The sequence below is a fragment of the Oncorhynchus mykiss genome, chromosome 1 (genome assembly GCF_013265735.2).
Source record: "Oncorhynchus mykiss isolate Arlee chromosome 1, USDA_OmykA_1.1, whole genome shotgun sequence".
NCBI lineage: Eukaryota > Metazoa > Chordata > Actinopteri > Salmoniformes > Salmonidae > Oncorhynchus > Oncorhynchus mykiss.
Window position 1 is genome coordinate 61,198,626 of NC_048565.1, and position 23,313 is coordinate 61,221,938.

At 43.3% G+C, this 23,313-nt stretch overlaps 1 protein-coding gene across 1 annotated transcript in view; it reads left to right on the forward strand.

Annotated features, from left to right (window-relative positions):
• Nucleotides 1-23,313, forward strand: part of LOC110526122 (Kv channel-interacting protein 2-like) — a 109,876-nt gene that overhangs the window by 81,376 nt on the left and 5,187 nt on the right. The window contains exon 2 of the mRNA XM_021606759.2: nucleotides 19,441-19,565. Coding sequence (XP_021462434.1) covers nucleotides 19,441-19,565 — 125 coding nt within the window. The remainder of the gene's footprint in view (nucleotides 1-19,440; nucleotides 19,566-23,313) is intronic.

Below are 23,313 nucleotides of genomic sequence, written 5' to 3' on the forward strand. Positions count from 1 at the left end.
TGTGTAATGCTACCTGTTGTTAGTGTTTTTTTAGGTAATTGCTTTATGAGTGACAAAGCGTGCTTGTTGGGTGACAACCTTTGCTAGTGTTGTGGAAGAATGAGTTGATTTGAGACATGTATGAAGTGTTTTGGTAGTTTTAGTTTTAGGAGAACTGTGTGAAGAGTTTTGAAAAAGGGACCTAAGTATAGAGAAATGGGTCGATTGTAAAAAAAAAACGATAAAAAAAAACTGTAAATACAACTTTAATGTTCTGTCAGATATTAGACATTATTGACCCAAGTCTGTAGAATGGGAAACAGTGTGAGGCGCATGAATGCATCAACAGGACACATGGGGTGTTTGTACCCACAAACCTGGTTATACGTTTGTAGAAACCAGACAACAGCCTCAGCAACAGCCTCCAGTGTTGTGCATATGAATGGGAGTGGGATGAAGAGTGAATATTATTAGGTGTAGGAGGATGGGAGAGAATGGGTGTGTGGATGTACAGTATGTCACAAAAGTGAGTATACCCCTCACATTTTTGTAAATATGTGAGTATATCTTTTCATGTGACAACACTGAAGAAATGACACTTTGCTACAATGTAAAGTAGTGAGTGTACAGCTTGTATAACAGTGTAATTTTGCTGTCCCCTCAAAATAATTCAACACACAGCCATGAATGTCTAAACTGCTGGCAACAAAAGTGAGCACACCCCTAAGTGAAAATGTCCAAATTGGGCCCAATTAGCCATTTTCCCTCCCCGGTGTCATGTGACTCGTTAGTGTTACAAGGTCTCAGGTGTGAATGGGGAGCAGGTGTGTTAAATTTGGTGTCATCGCTCTCACACTCCCTCATACTGACAGGTCACTGGAAGTTCAACATGGCACCTCATGGCAAAGAACTCTCTGAGGATCTGAAAAAAAGAATTGTTGCTCTACATAAAGATGGCCTGGGCTATAAGAAGAATGCCAAGACCCTGAAACTGAGCTGCACGCACGGTGCATGAACGGTGGCCAAGACCATACAGCGGTTTAACTGGACAGGTTCCACTCAGAACAGGCCTCGCCATGGTCGACCAAAGAAGTTGAGTGCACGTGCTCAGCATCATATCCAGATGTTGTCTTTGGGAAATAGATGTATGAGTGCTGCCAGCATTGCTGCAGACGTTGAAGGGGTGGGGGGTCAGCCTGTCAGTGCTCAGACCGTACGCCGTACACTGCATCAAATTGGTCTGCATGGCTGTCGTCCCAGAAGGAAGCCTCTTCTAAAGATGATGCACAAGAAAGCCCGCAAACAGTTTGCTGAAGACAAGCAGACTAAGGACATGGATTACTGGAACCATGTCTCGTGGTCTGATGAGACCAAGATAAACTTATTTGGTTCAGATAGTGTCAAGCGTGTGTGGCGGCAACCAGGTGAGGAGTACAAAGACAAGCGTGTCTTGCCAACAGTCAAGCATGGTGGTGGGAGGGTCATGGTCTGGGGCTGTACGAGTGCTGCCGTCACTGGGGAGCTACAGTTCATTGAGGGAACCATGAATGCCAACATGTACTGTGACATACTGAAGCAGAGCATGATCCCCTCCCTTCGGAGACTGGGCCGCAGGGCAGTATTCCAACATGATAATGACCCTCACTTTTGTGATATACTGTATATGGTTTATGTTGGTTTATGGTTTATGTTGTATGTGGATAAAGGAGAATGGACGAGGAAGTTGAATGGGTGTAAATGTGTCTGAGAAGAGGGGAGGGAGGCAAAACATGGGGGGTTTGACTTGGGTGGGCAAGGGTGGGAGGGTGGGACAAACTTGCCTTGAGGGGGGGGGGGGTAAAGGGGTGAGAAACTGGGAGCTTGTCTTGGGAAAGGATTTATTTATACTACAATGTAATTTTATTTATGAATAAGAGTTCTGGACAAATTAGGAGAGTTATTACTATTCCTTGTTTGCCATTATAGTTAAGATCCAATTTTTTTTGTGAGAGTGAAGATGGGCTCTATGCAAGGGATAGGGACGGGGAAGCTGGGAGGACATCGACTGACCACTGACCACAGTATTGAAGTGGCAGTCTTTCTCCAATGCATTTATGATGACTTAATCCACACATTTTTGCTACATTAGGGGAAGAGGAACGTAAAAGCCCTAAAAGGGCATAGCGCATCAAAGTACAAAGAAGTACTTGCTTTATGTTTTTAGTTTGTTCTCTGATATCTACAGGATCAGTGTCCCAATACCGGGATGGTTGTTGCTAACGTGCGCTAATGTGACTAGAATGACGTTGTAAGTGACAGCCAACTGACATAGACATGTCCTGGAGAAAGCTTACATTCTTGTTAATCTAACTTTCACTGTAGCTACTACAGTGAAAAAAAGACCATGCTATTTGAGGAGAGTACATAACAAAAATGTATGTATGAATGTTTGGTTTGATACATTCACCTCTGAAGGTAAATAATGTACTTACATTCTGTAATCTTGCTCTGATTTTTCATCCTGAGGGTCCCAGAGAAAAAACATGGCATCGTTTTTTGATAAAATCCATGTTTATATTCAAATGTAGGAACTGGGTTCTACAGTTTGAACCCCTGCTGTGTCTGTCCAACTCATTCCAAACCATCTCAATTGGGTTGTGGTCGGGTGATTGTTGAGGTCAGGTCATCTGATGCCACACTCCATCACTCTCCTTCTAGGTCAAAGAGCCCTTACACAGTCTGGAGGTGTGTTGGGAGGTGTGTTGGGTCATTGTTCTGTTGTAAAACAAATCATAGTCCCACTAAGAGCAAACCAGATGGGATGGCACATCGCTGCAGAATGCTGTGGTAGCCATGCTGGTTAAGTGCGCCATTAATTATATATAAATCAGAGACAGTGCCACCAGCAAAGCACCCCCACACCATCACACCTCCACATCCATGCTTCACAGTGGGAACCACTCAGGTCATCCGTTCAGCTACTCACCGTCTCACAAAGACACAGTGGTTAAAACCAAAACTCTCAAATTTGGACTCATCAGACCTAAGGACAGATTTCCACCAGTCTCATGTCCATTGCTCAGGTTTCTTGGCCTAAGCAAGTCTCTTCTTCTCATTGGTGTCCTTTAGTGGTGGCTTCTGTGCAGCTATTCGACCATGAAGGCCTGATTCACGCAGTCTCCTCTAAACAGTGGATGTTGAGATGTGTCTGTTACTTGAACTCTGTCAAACGTTTATTTGGGCTCCAATTTTTGAGGCTGGTATCTCTAATGAACCTATGCTTTGCAGCACAGGAAACTCTGGGTCTTCCTGTCCTGTGGCGGACCTCATGAGAGCTAGTTTCATCATAGCGCTTGATGATTTTTGCGACTGCACTTGGAGAAAGTTCTTGATTTGTTAAACCCTTTTTTGGTTACTACAGGATTCCATATGTGTTATTTCATAGTTTCAATGTCTTCACTATTGTCCTACAATGTAGAAAATAGAAAAAATAAAGAAAAACCCTTGAATGAGTAGGCGTGTCCAAACTTTTCACTGGTACATTATATACACTGCTAAAAAAAATTAAGGGAACACTAAAATAACACATCCTAGATCTGAATGAATGAACTATTCTTATTAAATACTTTTTTCTTTACATAGTTGAATGTGCTGACAACAAAATCACACAAAAATGATCAATGGAAATCAAATTTATTAACCCATGGAGGTCTGGATTTGGAGTCACACTCAAAATTAAAGTGGAAAACCACACTACAGGCTGATCCAACTTTGATGTAATGTCCTTAAAACAAGTCAAAATGAGGCTCAGTAGTGTGTGTGGCCTCCACGTGCCTGTATGACCTCCCTACAATGCCTGGACATGCTCCTGATGAGGTGGCGGATGGTCTCCTGAGGGATCTCCTCCCAGACCTGGACTAAAGCATCCGCCAACTCCTGGACAGTCTGTGGTGCAACGTGGCGTTGGTGGATGGAGCGAGACATGATCAATGCCTTCCTCTTGCAGGAACTGCTGACACACTCCAGCCACATGAGGTCTAGCATTGTCTTGCATTAGGAGGAACCCAGGGCCAACCGCACCAGCATATGGTCTCACAAGGGGTCTGAGGATCTCATATCGGTACCTAATGGCAGTCAGGCTACCTCTGGCGAGCACATGGAGGGCTGTGCGGCCCCCCAAAGAAATGCCACCCCACACCATGACTGACCCACCGCTAAACCGGTCATGCTGGAGGATTTTGCAGGAAGCAGAACGTTCTCCACGGCATCGCCAGACTGTCACGTCTGTCACGTGCTCAGTGTGAACCTGCTTTCATCTGTGAAGAGCACAGGGCGCCAGTGGCAAATTTGCCAATCTTGGTGTTCTCTGGCAAATGCCTGTGGACGTCGGGCCCTCATACCACCCTCATGGAGTCTGTTTCTGACCGTTTGAGCAGACACATGCACATTTGTGGCCTGCTGGAGGTCATTTTGCAGGGCTCTGGCAGTGTTCCTCCTGCTCCTCCTTGCACAAAGGCGGAGGTAGCGGTCCTGCTGCTGGGTTGTTGCCCTCCTACGGCCTCCTCCACGTCTCCTGATGTACTGGCTTGTCTCCTAGTAGCGCCTCCATGCTCTGGACACTACGCTGATAGACACAGCAAACCTTCTTGCCACAGCTCGCATTGATGTGCCATCCTGGATGAGCTGCGCTACCTGAGCCACTTGTGTGGGTTGTAGACTCTGTCTCATGCTACCACTAGAGTGAAAGCACCGCCATCATTCAAAAGTGACCAAAACATCAGTCAGGAAGCATAGGAACTGAGAAGTGGTCTGTGGTCCCCACCTGCAGAACCACTCCTTTATTGGGGGTGTCATGCTAAATGCCTATAATTTCTTCCTGTTGTCTATTCCATTTGCACAACAGCATGTGACATTTATTGTCAATCAGTGTTGCTTCCTAAGTGGACAGTTTGATTTCACAGAAGTGTGACTTGGAGTTACATTGTGTTGTTTAAGTGTTCCCTTTATGTTTTTGACCAGTTTATGTGTGTATATATAACAATTTAAAGGCAATTCTACCAAAAACTAATTCAGTGTATGTAAACTTCTGACCCACTGGGAATGTGATGAAATAAATAAATGCTGAAACAAATCATTCTCTCTACTATTAATCTGACATTTCACATTCTTAAAATAAATTGGTGATCCTAACTGACCGGGAATTTTTATTAAATTATTACATGTCAGGAATTGTGAAAAACTGAGTTTAAATGTATTTGGCTAAGGTGTATCTCAACTTCCGACTTCAACTGTATATATAGTTTTTCTTTTTTTTTTAATAGCTTAAGGTCTTAGGTGTCAGAGCTACTGTTTATGATTTAACTACATACTTTTTTATTAATAATTGAGTCTAATAAAGTGTTGTATTGTGTTCTCTCTGAGACCAAGGTTGTGTTACTCAATTCAATTTAGAGCAAGACTTCAATTTGCTGACTTGAAATGGGTTGGAGGATTCTGGCAGTTGGCATTTGCAGTGTTTATGTTATCTAATTAGCTTATTGTTTTATGATGTTGTATTGCTTGGGGTCTCACTCGCCATATGTCATTTCCAGCAACTGTTTTGAGGACAGTTTTTTTCTTGCTCAGAAGATGTTTTATTTTTCCACCCAACTCTATTTTGCCTATACATTTTAATATGACATGATTTATATTAATGATTATGATGGTATCTGAGTAACTGATTGCTTTATGATTGTTGGATTCCATGTGGTCTTCCTGGCCTTGGGTCAGGGGGCAGGCACAGCTGGCCAGCTGGGTGATTCTGATTGGTCAGAGATGGTAACCACATTAAGGAAGTGTGGAAAGCTATACAAACACAATTTAGAAGGAGTTACCGGCAGCATGACACACACACACACGCGCACACACACACACACACACACACACGCACACACACACACACACACACACACACACACACACACACACACACACACACACACACACACACACACACACACACACACACACACACACACACACACACACACACACACATATATATATATATAAATGCACACACACGTATATGCAAACAAACAAACATATATAAACACACACACACACACACATTTGGAAGTGAGGAGAGCGATGAAAGGGAGGAGTGCTTTACAGACATGATCTGTTGACCTCAAATGACTTCACCACTTCAGACTGTATCATAGTTACTGCTCATTTTTATACAACACTGCTCTAGATAACGGTTATGATGTTGATGATAATCATCATCGTAACCGTTAACACCAACATAACACAAATAAATTATTTCAGTATAAGCCGGGTGCCATACTGTGCTGTACTGTGCTGTACTGAGCGTGCCTGTGTGCCTGCATGCGTGCACATGGTTTTTTATAGCCTCTGATCCTTCATTGTCTTCCCACTGTTTGTCTGTGCCGTCATAATCTGAATGAAGGACAGTTCCAGAAAGGGAGAGAAGAGACAGACAGGCAGGCAGCCAGAGATGCAGTCAGACAGACAGGCAGGCAGGCAGGAAAAAAACGAGGTAGAAGTTAGACTGACAAATCACTGTTGCATACAAATGTTAATGACAATGCTCCATTTGATTTACACAACGCTGCCCTCTTGTGGAGCATTAGTGGATTCCAATCATGAATTCATTATTGATTATCATGGCAAATGTATTATGCACAATTAAAATTGCGTGAGCAACAAGGTGCATCATTTGATCAGAAGAATTCCCCAGTCAATGTTGAATAATTTTTCCCAAGAAAGAAGACTTTGACACAACTTTGATTACGTGACTCTAAAAAGGCAGAACATCCTCAAAGCAGATTTTTCAACGCTGCCAGCCGAGTGCCTCTGTGCCTGTGTGTGCGCGCGTGTGGTGCATGTTTCTGTTATGAATACAGTGAAGATTTTTCCTACTTTGTAATCAGATTTGTCAGTTTATGTAGGTCATGCCAAAAGGGCCGAGTTAATGTAATTCATCTATTTTGTCCTAGATCCCTATTTAAAAATACCTTCCTAAAGCTAATGATCTATGGAAATTGATCTCGCCTCTCATTTACAGTCATTTGGAACTCAATTACTGTATTTTGAGCACCGTTCGTCAATGTCCCTCTCTGTCTCTCACCTATACACACACACACACACACACACACACACACACACACACACACACACACACACACACACACACACACACACACACACACACACACACACTCTCACACACACACACACACACACACACACACACACACCTAGACATTTTAATTAGCTTATTATCTTTGAGAGGGATAATTGCACAGATAGAAGTCTAAATCTGGAGGTGTTTCAATTATTCTGTCTGGCTGGCTGCAGGCAAAGTATCCCTCATCATAACTAATACATAGTCTGGCTGATTAGCTTAAGACATCACACTGTTTGCTCTCCAATAGGGCTGTCTGTCTATGTGTGTGTGTGTGTGTGTGTGTGTGTGTGTGTGTGTGTGTGTGTGTGTGTGTGTGTGTGTGTTGGAGTGCGTGCGTGTGTCAGCATAACATTGGATGGGAGCTATTTCAAGCATGTCTCTAAGGCTGTGTACTAACCGACAGTCAGCCAGCTAATTTTATTTGAGGTTTTCTGTAATTACAGTGAGATCGAGGAGATCCTTCCACGAGCATATCAGGACACACACACACACACACAAACACATAAACACATAAGCACACGCACGCAATCAAGACATAGAAAATCATTCTCTGAATTATCGGACATGAACATTTATCGGTCTGAGCATAGAAGTTTGAAATATGAAGACAATTCAGTTTCAAAAGATCTAAATAAAATCAACGTAGAAAATTGATTTTGGCTTGACAGTGACATGATAAACATCACAAACAAACAACTCTAAAATATCAGCAGCACATTAGTGCCATTTCATTCAACTGTTATGCAAAGGGAAAACAGACAGTTGAGTGGCAGGTGTGCGTGTGTGTGTGTGCGTGCGTGCGTGCGTGCGTGCGTGTAGGTGTGTGTGTGTGTGTGTTGGCCAAGGTTATCTGATTTAGCAAGGACTGAATCTTGGAGCCCTCAGTTGCTCGTTGGTGTGGCTGAGTGTTAAGTGGTCTCTAGGTGCTGTTGCTGAGGAGCTTAGTTCCAATACAGCCTGTGGAGCATTAATCACTGAGCTGGCAGACCAGTCCTCCTTACTCTTCTGCCCCCTTTCTCAACTCTCTGTTTCCCCCCCCCTATTTCCCCCTTTTTTCATCTGGTCCCTTATTATTATTGTAAATGCATTGAGAACACTCACACACGCACACAAATGCGCATGCACACACCCACGCACACACACCCCTGTCCCGCAAACCACTTTCCATCTTATCCCTTGTACATTTTTACTCTTCCTCTCCAGTTCCATCGCTCTCGTTGAGATTGTATTTCCACTTGTTGATAGTGTCCCATATCATGTATCTAAACGGTTGTGACATAATGTCTTTCTCTTTCTGCTGTAAAGTCAGACACCTTTTTTTTAGGATTCAGCGTACAGCAATAGATTTCCTGGTTAGTTGAGTCATTTGGTGTTGGTTGGATTTGGTTTGATTTAGTTTGGTGTAGTTTTGGCCACTTACTCTTTCTTGACTGTTTAGTTTAACTGTGGTCAGTTTGTCAGTCTCTGCTTAGTTTGGCTGGGTAAGGTACACTGTGGTTGGTATGTCATTCTGGTTAACTGTTGTTTTGGTGACAGTTTTTGGTTAGTTGGGTGTTGTGGTGTTATTACTGCATCCGTGTATCAGGTGCCAAGATAAACAACCTGAGGCCTGGCATCTTACTGGCACAAAGACATGATACACCTGGAGTCAGATTTCACTCAATGACACACACTACAGCTCACTGGGACATACAGGCCTGCAAGTGTGTATGTGTGTTTGTGTAGGTGAAAGGGAAGCACCCATAGTAAAGAGAGCCACATCCTTGAGTTTTCCCACTGCTGCCAGCGTCACGCCAGTCCCAAATGCATGTCGGTCTCTCTCCTCACTCCCCCATTCCACCCCTTTCCTCACAGACTCACGGCATTTCTGAAGTGATCTCTTTGCTTTCCTTCCCTCCTCTCCTCTCCCGAGTCCGCTATCCTGTCTCTTCTCTCCTCCCTCTTCCCCTCTCCTCCTTCTTCTGTCCTCCCTCTCTCCCCTTCTCCCAGCTCTCCTCCTTCTTTCATCCTTCTCTCCTAGCTCTTTCTTACCTCTATCCAAACTCATGCCACTTACCCAATTACACACTAGGAGGGACTGAGCAGGAGGGGATGGAGAGAGGGAGGGAAGGGAAACAAACAGAATGACAGAAAGAAACGGTTATAGGTAGACGAATAGGAGTGAGAGTAATAAACCTTAGATATACCTTAGAACTACAGTGGACTATAATCACCTCTCGACTCTGGTTAATGGCGTTGGAGTGTTCGTCTAACTTTTAACAATTGATATCTGGACTTACGGACGATTGATGATAGTTGACGAGGCTGGCTGACAGGTCCAATCGGAGGGCGGCTGAGTTACGGAGAACCTTCTCTGTGCCCTCTGAGGCATCAAGGCTTTGACTAACAACCACCTGTGAGCTGTTCTTGACAGGGCAGCTACTACGGACAGTCAACTCTATACTGTCAATACTACCTACCACAGACAGGAGAGAGGGGATAGAGGGAGTTTGTCTCAACATCGTCGTCACTTCTGACCTTAGTGGACGTGCCATGACTTTTTACTGGCAGATAGTGGGAGACTGAACAAGAGAGAGAGAACAGGTGGACAGAGTGATATAAATGCGACTGGGGGACCGGAGGGGTTCTGAGCTAAGGGGGGCTCTCTTGGATTGACACGGATAGACAGAGAGAACGAGAGAAAGATAGAGGGAAAGGAGAGATCTCTCCATCTCTGGGACAGTGTGTCAAGATGCAGTTGATGTTTTTCCGTGAGGTGTGGGAGATGGAGGGGTTGCAGACAGTGGGGATACTCCTGGTGGTCTGTAGCTCCCTCAAACTGATGCACTTCCTGGGGCTCATCGATTTCTCCTCCGGAGGTAAGATACAGGGGGCTGATGGCTGGGTATGAAACAGGGGACAGATATAGTTAAGGGACAGGAAGGGTGGGGGGGTTAGGGACAGGGATGGGGATAGGGGTAGGAGAAGAGGCAAGGTTATGGGCTGGGTACAGAGGGGCTTGAGGTTAGGGAGAGGGTTAGGGTGTGGGAGAGATGTCTATGTATGGCAAGAAGACTCAATCCTTAATCTGTCTGATAAATGGTGGACTTTAATGGCTGTAATTCAGGTCATTGGGTGTCAAATCGAGCGTGCGTACATTTTTCGGTACACTTTCCAAATGTCGACTAAACAAAATACGCTAGACAAGGTGGGATCTTTTTGTCCCTGGAAAATTAATTACGTGAGAAATATTGATGGAAATGCTTTTATGTGCAAATATTGATATATTAATCATCATATTGAAGTAAACGACATGTTGTGTGGTCCTCCCACTATGACTCGTCAGGAAAGCATGACGTTTATTATGCTACAGATTCAATAAATTACGAGGAACTTCACAGGGTGGTGAAAGTGCAAGGTGATGAGTTTGACGCTCCTTTCCAATAACTGTCGTGGGTCTTATGTCATAAGACAAAATAATCGATGAATGGTTGAAGTTTGACAACTAAAAATAATTTCACTCTTTTGTCCATAATAATAATCTCTTCATATATAAGCTATACGTGTGAAAAGATAGCGCTGTTGGCCAGAGCGCACTTTCCAATTTCAGAGTGGGCACACTCACTATATGACCCACATTTTTTTATGAGAAAACAATCAGTATAGTTGAAAATGCGATGAAACCCCATTTAACTTTTCGCAAAAAGTATTTTTATGTGCACTACGTCGTCACGCACAGCCTTTTATCTGCCACGAGTCAGACTGATGGAAACACATCTCTGGTGGGAAAATGTGTTTTTTTATGCAGATTTTAGAAAATTTGCATGACAATATGTCACCAATTGGATGACCTAGCTTGTGTCTACATCTATTTTTCCTCTCTCACTCTTCTCTGTGCCTAATGAGCTGTCTATAGTTTATATTACTAATGGACAGATTCCTAGATGGTTAGTTGGCCATGGATTACAGCCGTTTGAGGGTAATAGTAGACACGTTTTTCCAAAACATGGTTTGTGTATAGGTGCCCTCGAGGGAACACAAGGCAGAGCTAGCCGAAACGACACAAAACAATTGCTTTCCGGACATTCGTTAATTTGAGATGTTAAGGTTAATTTCATCAATTGCTTGTCCTTGTAATTGGAATGTACACTACCGTTCAAAAGTTTGGGATAACTTAGAAATCTCCTTGTTTTTGAAAGAAAAGCACATTTGTTTTGTCTACTAAAATAGCATCAAATTGATCAGAAATCCAGTGTAAATATTGATAATGTTGTAAATGACTATTGTAGCTGGAAACGGTTCATTTTTTAATGGAATATCTACATAGGCGTACAGAGGCCCATTATCAGCAACCATCACCCAAATATTATATTTTATTTGGAATGGCAAGCCAGACAAAATTAAATGGTCCTATTTATGCAAGGAATATGAATTCGTTAGGAAAAAAACTGAAGGACTCAGTCAAACAAATGTTATACTTAAATCCGAACTGGTTCTTTAGCAGATTAGTAAGAATGTCTCATCCCCATGTTCAAGAATGGCCATCTTCCCTTTATTCAGATTAAAACTTGTGACTTTTGGTTAATTGAAAATGAAATAATGTCCAAAACATTGCTATTTTTAAAACAAGCTGTTTTAAAAGTTGGGTGCAATTTTAGTTTAATCCATCAGAAAAGACAGAAAAATAATACAACAAGTAATGTGGTTAAACCCAAATATACTATTTCATTTAAAAAAATAACATTATAAAAAAAAGTTATAGTCTTTGTAAATGATATCATACATAGGACTGGTGGAGTTATGCCACACATGCAGCTAACAATATAAGGAAGTGTCTGCTCTACCAAAAATGACAACCAACTAATTGCAGCATTACTTCAAAAATGGAAGAGGCGGAAAATTAATTCCTTAAAAATCATACAATGTGATTTTCTGTATTTTTGTTTTAGATTCAGTCTCTCACAGTTGAAGTGTACCTATGATTAAACAAATTACAGACCTCTACATGCTTTGTAAGTAGTAAAACCTGCAAAATCGGCAGTGTATCAAATAATTGTTCTCCCCACTATATATATATATATATATATATATATATATATATATATATATATATATATATATATATATATATATATATATATATATGGGGGATACAACCATCCCAGCACACTTAAAAATATATGGGAAATAGAAATCTAACTGGATGGTCTTCAGAAATAGATGAGAGTAGGATAGGAGTAAAAACAAACAAAAGATAACCATAGTTAAGTAGATTGTGTCCAAAACATGTATATAGTATGTATAAGCTGGAAGTAGAAGCCTAAGTGTTGTTGTTCATTCGTTTACTCCAATTAGGGGAGGGGTGGTAGGGTTAGTGGAAAATAATAAAGGAAAATATATTTTTTAAAGGGTGTGTGTGTTTAAGGTCACCGTTATGAAAACTTAGGACACTAAAGAGGCCTTTCTACTGACTACTGACTTTCTTTCTACTGACACCAAAAGAAAGATGCCCAGGGTCCCTGCTCATCTGCGTGAACGTGCCTTAGGCATACTGCAAGGAGGCATGAAGACTGCAGATGTGGATAGGGCAATAAATTGCAATGTCCGTACTGTGAGACTCCTAAGACAGAGCAGGGAGACAGGGCGGACAGCTGATCGTCCTCGCAGTGGCAGACCACGTGTAACAACACCTGCACAGGATCGGTACATCGAATATCACACCTGCGGGACAGGTACAGGATGGCAACAACAACTGCCCGAGTTACACCAGGAACGCAAAATCCCTCCATCAGTGCTCAGAATATATGCAATAGGCTGAGAGAGGCTGGACTGAGGGCTTGTAGGCCTGTTGTAAGGCAGGTCATCATTGGCAACAATGTCGACCTATGGATGAAAACCCACCGTCGATGGACCAGACAGGACTGGCAAAAAGTGCTCTTCACTGACGAATCGCAGTTTTGTCTCACCAGGGGTGATGGTCAGATTCGCATTTATAGTCGAAGGATGAGCGTTACATCGAGGCCTGTACTCTGGAGCGCGATCGAGGTGGAGGGTCCATCATAGTCTGGGGCAGTGTGTCACAGCATCATCGGACTGAGCTTGTTGTCATTGCAGGCAATCTCAACGCTGTGCATTACAGGCAAGACATCCTCCTCCCTTATGTGGTACCCTTCCTGCAGGCTCATCCTGACATGACCCTCCAGCATGACAATGCCACCAGCCATACTGTTTGTTCTGTGTGTGATTTCCTGCAAGACAGGAATGTCAGGGTTCTGCCATGTCCAGCGAAGAGCCCAGATCTCAATCCCATTGAGCAGGTCTGGGACCTGTTGGATCGGAGGGTGAGGGCTTGGGCCATTCCCCCCCAGAAATGTTTGGGAACTTGCAGGTCCCCCCCCCCCCCCCCTTTGTTCAGGGACATATTATTCCATTTCTGTTAGTCATATGTCTGTGGAACATGTTTAGTTTATGTCTGAGTTGTTGAATCTTGTTATGTTCATACAAATATTTACACATGTTAAGTTTGCTGAAAATAAACTCAGTTGACAGTAAGAGGACATTACTTTTTTTGCTGAGTTTATGTACAGTGCCTTGCGAAAGTATTCGGCCCCCTTGAACTTTGCGACCTTTTGCCACATTTCAGGCTTCAAACATAAAGATATAAAACTGTATATTTTTGTGAAGAATCAACAACAAGTGGGACACAATCATGAAGTGGAACGACATTTATTGGATATTTCAAACTTTTTTAACAAATCAAAAACTGAAAAATTGGGCGTGCAAAATTATTCAGCCCCTTTATTTTCACTGCAGCAAACTCTCTCCAGAAGTTCAGTGAGGATCTCTGAATGATCCAATGTTGACCTAAATGACTAATGATGATAAATACAATCCACCTGTCCACTAGACTCATCAGGCCATCACTATTAGCCCAGCCGCAGAGGACTGCCTCTCCAACCAGGGACATCACCTGTGTTCACGGGGACACCAAAACCTACCCAAACTCAGATGTAGAGATTAACACCACCAGAGTGCAGTTCAGAGTTAACCTAGGATTGATTGAGAACCTACCATATCCCGTGCTACTAGGTCACGACTGTCCATATTTTCAAGAATTGTGGAAAGGACTACAGGACAAAGGAGATGGCGGTGCCAGATAATAGGGCATGCCAGGCGATATTTACATTTTCCAGTGAAAAGAAAAGAAAACCGCTACCAAAGAACTATCTGACCTATGAAAGGAAAGTTAACAAATTGGTACTTACCTGCCCGACTCCTGTAGCCGACACTAGAGTTCTCCTGGAAGAAGAAGGGGAAGGACACGACGAAGAGGCAGGAAACCCAGTGGGGATAAATGGGCCATAAATGGTGGAAGAGGAGGAACAGGAAGCACAGGCCGAGGGGCCTGGAAATTCTTATGCCCATCAGATTTTTCCTCCTGAGTTAACACAGTATAGGGGAAGGTTTGGTACTGCTCAGATAGAAGACCCCACACGACAGAACGCCAGACAGAATGTCAAGGTAATAGATGGTGTACCTGTAAATCCTGCTAATGTACTCACCTTTCCCCATTTACCATGAGGAACAATCTCTTATACCAGGTATCGGAGTCCAATGACATCACAGTGGAGCAGCTGTTGGTTCCAATCCCGTTTCATGTGACAGTGCTGAACCTGGCCCATAACCCTGCCTTACAGAGATCAAAGCAATTGGACCATGGTCTCCTCTGAACAATTGATGTTGAGATGTGTCTGTTACTTGAGCTCTGTGAAGCATTTATTTGGGCTGCAATCTGAGATGCAGTTAACTCTAATGAACTTATCCTCTGCAGCAGAGGTAACTCAGTGTCTTCCTTTCCTGTGGCGGTCCTCATGAGAGCCAGTTTCATCATAACGCTTGATGGTTTTGCTAGTGCACTTGAAGAAACTTTCAAAGTTCTTGACATTTTTCAGATTGACTGACCTTTGTGTCTTAAAGTAATGATGGACTGTCGGTTCTCTTTGCTTATTTGGGCTGTTCTTGCCATAATATGGGCTTAGTTCTATTTGGTAAAAGACCATCTTCTGTATACTGTAAATTCCACAAATTCACTTTTAACATGGCACACCTGTTAATTGAAATGCATTCCAGGTGACTACCTCATGAAGCTGGTTGAGAGAATGCCAAGCGTGTGCAAAGCTGTCATCAAGGAAAAGGGTAGTGAATTTAAAGAATCTCAAATATAAAATAAAAACGTTTGGTTACTACATGATTCCATATGTGTTATAGTTTTGATGTCTTTACTATTATTCTACAATGTAAAAAAACAACACGTTAAAATAAAGATAAAACATTAAATGAGTATTAGGTGTGTCCAAACATTTGACTGGTACAGTATGTACAGTGTATATATATATATATTTTATATATGGGGGATTGGAAATGATGCAGACAATTACATTGATGGAAGCTTCAATCTATCTGCAATGTTAAAGCTGATCTCCCCTCAAAAAAAAAATTGATGTAGGGAATAATGTCACCTTGTGTGTGTGTGTGTGCGTGCGTGTGTGTGAGTGCATGCATTTTGGCTAGGGATAGAGCAGTGTGTGATTGACTCAGCCCTGGTGGCCATAATGGTTTTGATGTCCCTGCGTGGGCCAGATCAAACACACACAAACTCCATCCCGTCTCCCAAGGCTACTCTGTGTGTGTGTGTGTGGGTGGGTGTGTGTCAATACATTTTGCTCCAATCTCTAACCTCGTACTGCCTATTTTGGCAGCATACCTGTAGGGGGTGGGACAGAAAGCTTATGGGGAAGAAAGGGAGTGACACGGTCAGCAGATCAACAGCTTGTCCTTAGTACATAATAGGGATTGTGTCAACCTGTGTGTGTGTGTGGGCATGCGTGTGTTCATTCAGAGGTGTGTTAATGTATTGGTATAGTTACAGGTCATACAATACTGGTCTGTATCATGGCCTTCATCCCTCCGACTTCTGGAAAACTACTAGAAGTAGTGAAGTTGCTGTTACTTCGGAGATGCAGGTGCTCTCTTCTTCTCTCTGCCTTAACCTTTAGAACACACAGGGATACAGTATGACTTCGCTCTGACAGTACCAGGTCTGATTCTTACTGAGTGTGTCTTCGAAATTCACTGTGATTATTCTTGGTTCCAACTTGGGTTGTACTTGTGCTGTTTGTGTGGTGGGTTGAGGGTGAGTAGTGAGTAACATGAGCTGATTTCTGGTGGATGAGTTCTGATGAATGAGTTCTGATGAATGAATTCTGTTGGATGACTTCTGAAGGATGAGATCTGGAGTTCTGATGGATGACTTTGGAGTTCTGGTGGACGAGTTCTGATGCATGAGTTCTAGTGGTTGAATTCTGATCTGTTCAAATGTGAGGACTGGTTGGGTTTGAGTCGTTTGATCAAGGTCCTGCTGAATGTTGATCTAACACAGATGTTTTCAAAGTGTGAGGCGCGCCTCACCAGGGGGTTACTAGTTACTGTAATGGATTACATTAAGAAAGTAGCCTACCCAACCTGTGAATGTTGTAATTGATGTTCCACATTTAAATTACACAAGATATTAACCTCATTAACAGTTAAACATTTATTTTGGGGGTTATTTCATTTGTTTTATGTGTCAAACCTCAAAATCAGACACAAACAAACACACGTCATAGAATTACGCCCACCTCTCCATTCTTCTGTATGAAATTGCACAAACTCCAAACATTTTGCCGTGCATGTTGGGATACCACTTTTCTCTGGAGCATGCAGCTTTGCTGGCTTGGTCGAATAGGCTATTGGAGGTTCTAATTAGTCCCTACACCCTTGATAATTTTTACGCCCTCAGCTTTTGGACACGCACATATGGCGGGGGTGCGAGTGAACGTGCAAATCGCGGGGAAAACACACCTTTTAAAGCAGTTTGGTGGCTCCATTTAAAATGAGGGGTATTCCAGCTTTCCAGTGCTACCACATTTATTTCCCAATTCCTAAAATTGCTTGCATGGCATCGCTAAAAAAAATGCATACAACCAGAATTGGTCTCAGAGCTCTTAAAGGGGCAACAGCGTTTTAAAAGGGCAATGACATACTTTGTGAAATAAACAACAACAAAACGTTTTTAGACTGAATTAACTGTATATTTTAAAAGCACTTTTATTGATTTAAAGTATGTTGCATGTTCATTAAGTTGTGTCCCAAAAAATATTAAATAAAAGTTGTTTTCTAACAGTTTCATTGCAACTATATATTTTAAAACAAAATGTAATATATATACATGTATATAATGGAAATTATTGTCTTGATGTTCCCTGAAGGGAGGCCACTGTCTCAGACTTTGAAAACGCCTGGAGTAGAGAGTTGGGCTTGAGCGCAACAGGCTAACCATATGGCTTTTCTCTAGGAGGCATTATGTCTATCAAAAACTATTGTACTGGTAGTCTAGGAATTGCCTAGAAATTGCGTTGCATTGATTCCTATAAATCTTTGAAAAGGTCACGTAAATGTGGATTTTTAACTCATAAGAACCCTTTTGCCTTTCTCTGTTTGCCATTGACTTCCCTCAGTTTCCTGTAGTCCATTCAGACTGAAGATAATTATGGCTTCATACTGAGTGTTAATTATTTCTTTGTGTTTGCCAATGACTCACCCGTAGAGGTCTGTGTATGGTGATGTAAGCTATCAGCTGAAATGGACGCACACGCCCGTCCTAGAAAAGCCAGGTCAGCAAACCGAACCGTTGCCCTTACTATGGGAGACTGCTGTGCATGCTTTAATGAGTTGCATGTTGCTTATGCTGTGTGTGCGTGTGTGCGTGTGTTTGCGCGTGTGTGTGCGTGTGCGTTCGTGCATGTGTGCGCGCGCGTGCGCACGTGTGTGTGTGCGTGCGTGCGTGCGTGTGTGCGTGTGTGTGTGTGCATGGTTGTGGGTGTGCATGTCAGGCCTGCGTCTGTGAGTTTTTCTTTCTTTGTGTGTCTATGTGTGCTCTATGTCTAACCTCTGCTATGGTTGGTGATTACAGGTAACACTCCCACCATCAAAAGTAAAAAGACTATAAAGCAGAGATTCCTCAAGCTGCTGCCCTGCTGCACGCCTTCTGTTGCCGCCTCAGTCAGTCAATGCAAGTGACTCTTCACTCTTCACTCTCCCTACACACACATACACACATGGGCCCGCAAATGCACACACACGCAATCTTACTCTTACACACACACACACACACACACGCGCGCACACACACACGCACGCACGCACACGCACACACACATGGCACACACACACACACACACATGGCACACACACGGCACACACACATGTGCATGCTTACACACAGACACAGACACAGACACATACACACACACCTTCTCTCTCTCTCTCTCTCTCTCTCTCTTTCTCTCACACACACACACACTGTATACAATATATCTGGATATATCTCAGTATTATTGAACTGTGTGTTCTGGAGGTATTTTACAGTATATTTGTCTGGTATGGTGAGTGACTGATGTATGTCTAAAGGTGAGAAGTGAGATGCGGACAGACAGTCAGCCCTGCTTTGCATCTTGGGATAAGAGATGAGGAGGAGTGAGGCATGATTGTCTTCAGCTGACTGTGTGTGTAATAAGGTTGGAAGAGAGGGATGAGTGGAGAGAGATGGGTGGGGAGGGAGAGATGGAGTGTGAGGACCATATTATCATATTGCCTGAAGATCTGAGGGCTTTTGTCATTTCCCGGATGTTTCGATGGTTTACCACTACTTTCACTGAAAGTTATCATCAATGAGCACATCGGGTTACTGAATGAACTTCTCCATAGACATTCAGGAATCTCACAGTGTGATGTTGATATGTTTTTGTTTTCTATTGACGACTTGACGACTACCTGTCTTTCTTTGTGCACTTCAGTTTTGGGGAATTGCAATACAATGTAAATGTAGAGATTTATCATCTAACGGCATGTTTTAGTAAAGCTAATATCTGCTAACATGAATGTAATGATATTTCAACAGTTCATAATTAACATTGATTTAGTTGGCTGTGTTTTTACCATTATAATTCTAGTACCAATTAAAAGGTGTTCCAGGCTGGCACCTGTAGGAGTAGCCTATAGCAGTGGATGCTGGTGGGAGGAGCAATAACTGTACGGCTCATTGTAATGGCTGGAATGGAATTAATGGAATGATATGAAACGTATGGAAACCACATTTGACTCCGTTCCACCGATTCCACTCCAGCCAATACAATAAACCTGCCCTCTTATAGCTCCTCCCACCAGCCTCCACTGACCTATAGGTATATCTAACAGTCCTCTCTGTCCCACAGACAGCGTAGAGGATGACTTTGAGTTGTCCACTGTGTGCCATCGACCAGAGGGGCTGGACAAACTACAGGAGCAGACCAAGTTCAACAAGAAGGAACTACAAGTTCTCTACAGGGGCTTCAAGAACGTGAGTTTGGGGGTGCGGGGAAGAGAGGGGATGGGGATCTGGGAAGGCTGGAGACCTGGGGCTGAGGGTTAGGAAAATTGCACCTCCGTCAATCAGTCGAATCACGCTGTAAAATATATACACACTGCTCAAAAAAATAAAGGGAACACTATAATAACACATCCTAGATCTGAATGAATGAAATATTCTTATTAAATACTTTTTCTTTACATAGTTGAATGTGCTGACAACAGAATCACACAAAATGATCAATGGAAATCAAATTTATCAACCCATGGAGGTCTGGATTTGGAGTCACACTCAAAATTAAAGTGGAAAACCACACTACAGGCTGATCCAGCTTTGATGTAATGTCCTTAAAACAAGTCAAAATGACAGTCTGACAGTGGACAGTCTGTGGTGCAACGTTGGTGGATGGAGCGAGACATGATGTCCCAGATGTGCTCAATTGGATTCAGGTCTGGGGAATGGGCGGTTCAGTCCATAGCATCAATGCCTTCCTCTTGCAGGAACTGCTCACACACTCCAGCCACATGAGGTCTAGCATTGTCTTGCATTAGGAAGAACCCAGGGCCAACTGCACCAGCATATGGTCTCACAAGGGGTCTGAGGATCTCATCTCGGTACCTAATTGCAGTCAGGCTACCTCTGGCGAGCACATGGAGCACATGCGGCCCCACAAAGAAATGCCACCCCACACCATGACTGACCCACCGCCAAACCGGTCATGCTGGAGGATGTTGCAGGCAGCAGCACGTTCTCCACGGCGTCTCCAGACTCTGTCACGTGCTCAGTGTGAACCTGCTTTCATCTGTGAAGAGCACAGGGCGCCAGTGGCAAATTTGCCAATCTTGTTGTTCTCTAGCAAATGCCAAACGTCCTACACGGTGTTGGGCTGTAAGCACAACCGCCACCTGTGGACGTCGGGCCCTCATACCACCCTCATGGAGTCTGTTTCTGACCGTTTGAGCAGACACATGCACATTTGTGGCCTGCTGGAGGTCATTTTGCAGGGCCCTGGCAGTGTTCCTCCTGCTCCTCCTTGCACAAAGGCGGAGGTAGCGGTCCTGCTGCTGGGTTGTTGCCCTCCTACGGCCTCTTCCACATCTCCTGATGTACTGGCCTGTCTCCTGGTAGCGCCTCCATGCTCTGGACACTACGCTGACAGACACAGCAAACCTTCTTGCCACATCTCGCATTGATGTGCCATCCTGGATGAGCTGCACTACCTGAACCACTTGTGTGGGTTGTAGACTCCGTCTCATGCTACCACTAGAGTGAAAGCACCGCCAGCATTCAAAAGTGACCAAAACATCAGTCAGGAAGCATAGGAACTGAGAAGTGGTCTGTGGTCCCCACCTACAGAACCACTCCTTTATTGGGGGTGTCATGCTAAATGCCTAAAATTTCCACCTGTTGTCTATTCCATTTGCACGACAGCATGAGAACTGTATTGTCAATCAGTGTTGCTTCCTAAGTGGACAGTTTGATTTCACAGAAGTATGATAGACTTGGAGTCACATTGTGTTGTTTAAGTGTTCCCTTTATTTTTTTGAGCAGTGTATATTTTTAATTCAATCGGGATCTCAATTTACTGTTCAGCTTTAGATTAGTAGAACACAGAAGGTGCAATTTTGAACTTGGTTATATCAGTTATCTTATTGTTACAGTATATGTGACCGACCGGCAAAATTATGTTTTTTACATTGGATAAAAGTAGAAACTCAGAGTTAGAAAAGTGTATATCATACACTACAGTTGCAGAACAATGGGAAAGTAATTCTGCTTTGAAAGTTGATAAACTTGTAACCCCACTTTAGAGAAAATGGCCCTTGAATGTTTTGGTACACCTACTGGAGAGCTCTTTTTTTTGTCTACACCCATTCAGCATCCATCGCACCCTCTTAAGCCTTTAGCCCCACCCATCTCTTTAAGGATTCACGTGAGACCATGTTCTAAATAGAGTGAGGACGGTAGTGTACTAAACAATGGTTGGTTTATACTATGTCTATCGACATGTCTGTAGACAGTTGTGGCAGTGACATCATGAGCATTCTATTGTCGTCTCACGTCAACCTTTTCGCTGTCATTATGAAAAGTATAAATACAAACTAGTGGTACAAAATAGCCTAACTGGTGTAATTTAACACAAATTAACCCAAATTAAATTAGCACACGTCAATCTAGCAAACCAGCAACTAAAATCAACTTTCTAAACAATGTTTTGGTTAGCCAGTTCAAATGACCATATCATATTTTATTTTTTTAGTTTTTATTTCACCTTTATTTAACCAGGTAGGCAAGTTGAGAACAAGTTTACAATTGCGACCTGGCCAAGATAAAGCAAAGCAGTTCGACACATACAACGTCACAGAGTTACACATGAAGTAAAACAAACATACAGTCAATAATACAGTATAAACAAGTCTATATACGATGTGAGCAAATGAGGTGAGATAAGGGAGGTAAAGGCAAAAAGAGGCCATGGTGAAGTGCTTTGAGAGGCTAGTTACGGATCATTTTACCTCCATCTTACCTGGCATCCTAGACCCACTGCAATTTGCATACCGCCTCTATAGATCCACGGATGATGCAATCGCCATTGCATTGCACACTGCCCTATCTCATCTGGACAAGAGGAATACCTACGTAAGAACACTGTCCATACATCTCTGACCTCAACACCATAGTACCCTCCAGGCTCATCATTGAGCTCGGTTCCCTGGGTCTGAACTTCCTGATGGTCCACCCCCAAGTGGTGAAGGTTGGAAATAACACCTCCACTAGGCTGGTCCACAAGGGTGAGTGCTCAGCCCCCTCCTGTACTGCCTGTTCACCTATGACTGCGAGGCCATGCACTCCTCCAACTCAATCATCAAGTTTTCAGATGACACGACAGTGGTAGGCCTGATTACCAACAATGACTAGACAGCCTACAGGGAGGAGCTGAGGGCCCTGGCAGAGTGGTGCCAGTAAAAATAACCTCTCTCTCAACTTCAACAAAACGATGAAGCTGATCGTGTACTTCAGGAGACAGCAGAGGAAGCACGCCCGCATCCACATTGACGGGGCCGCAGTGGAGAAGGTGTAAAGATTCAAGTTCCTCGACGTACACATCACTGACAAACTGGAAGGGTTCACCCACACAGAGAGTGTGGTGAAGAAGGTGTTATAGACCCTAACAAACTTTTTCAGATGCACCATTGAGAGCACCCTGTCTGGCTGTAACACCGCCTGGTGCGGCAACTGCACCGTCCGCAACCGCAGGGCTCTCCAGAGGGTGGTGCGGTCTGTCCAACACACCACCGGGGGCACACTGCCTGCCCTCCATTGTATCTACAGCTCCAGATGTCACAGGAAGGCCAAAAAAGATCATCAAGGAACTCAGCCACCCGAGCCATGGCCTGTTCACCCAGCTATCATCCAGAAGGCGATGTCAGTACAGGTGCATCAAAGCCGTGACCGAGAGACTGAAAAACAGCTTTTATCTCAAGGCCATCATACTGTTAAATAGCCATAACTAGCTAGCCTCCACCCAGCACCCTGCCATGAACTTAGTCACTGTCGCTAGCCGGCTATCACCTGGTTACTCAACCCTGTACCTGTACCCTATGTACATACACATGAACTCACTGGTCAGTTTAATAATGTTTACATGCTGTTTTTCTTATTTTTTTCTTATTTAATATGTATAATACTGTATTCTAGTCAAGGCCTTCCTATTCAACTATTGCTGTACATATATACA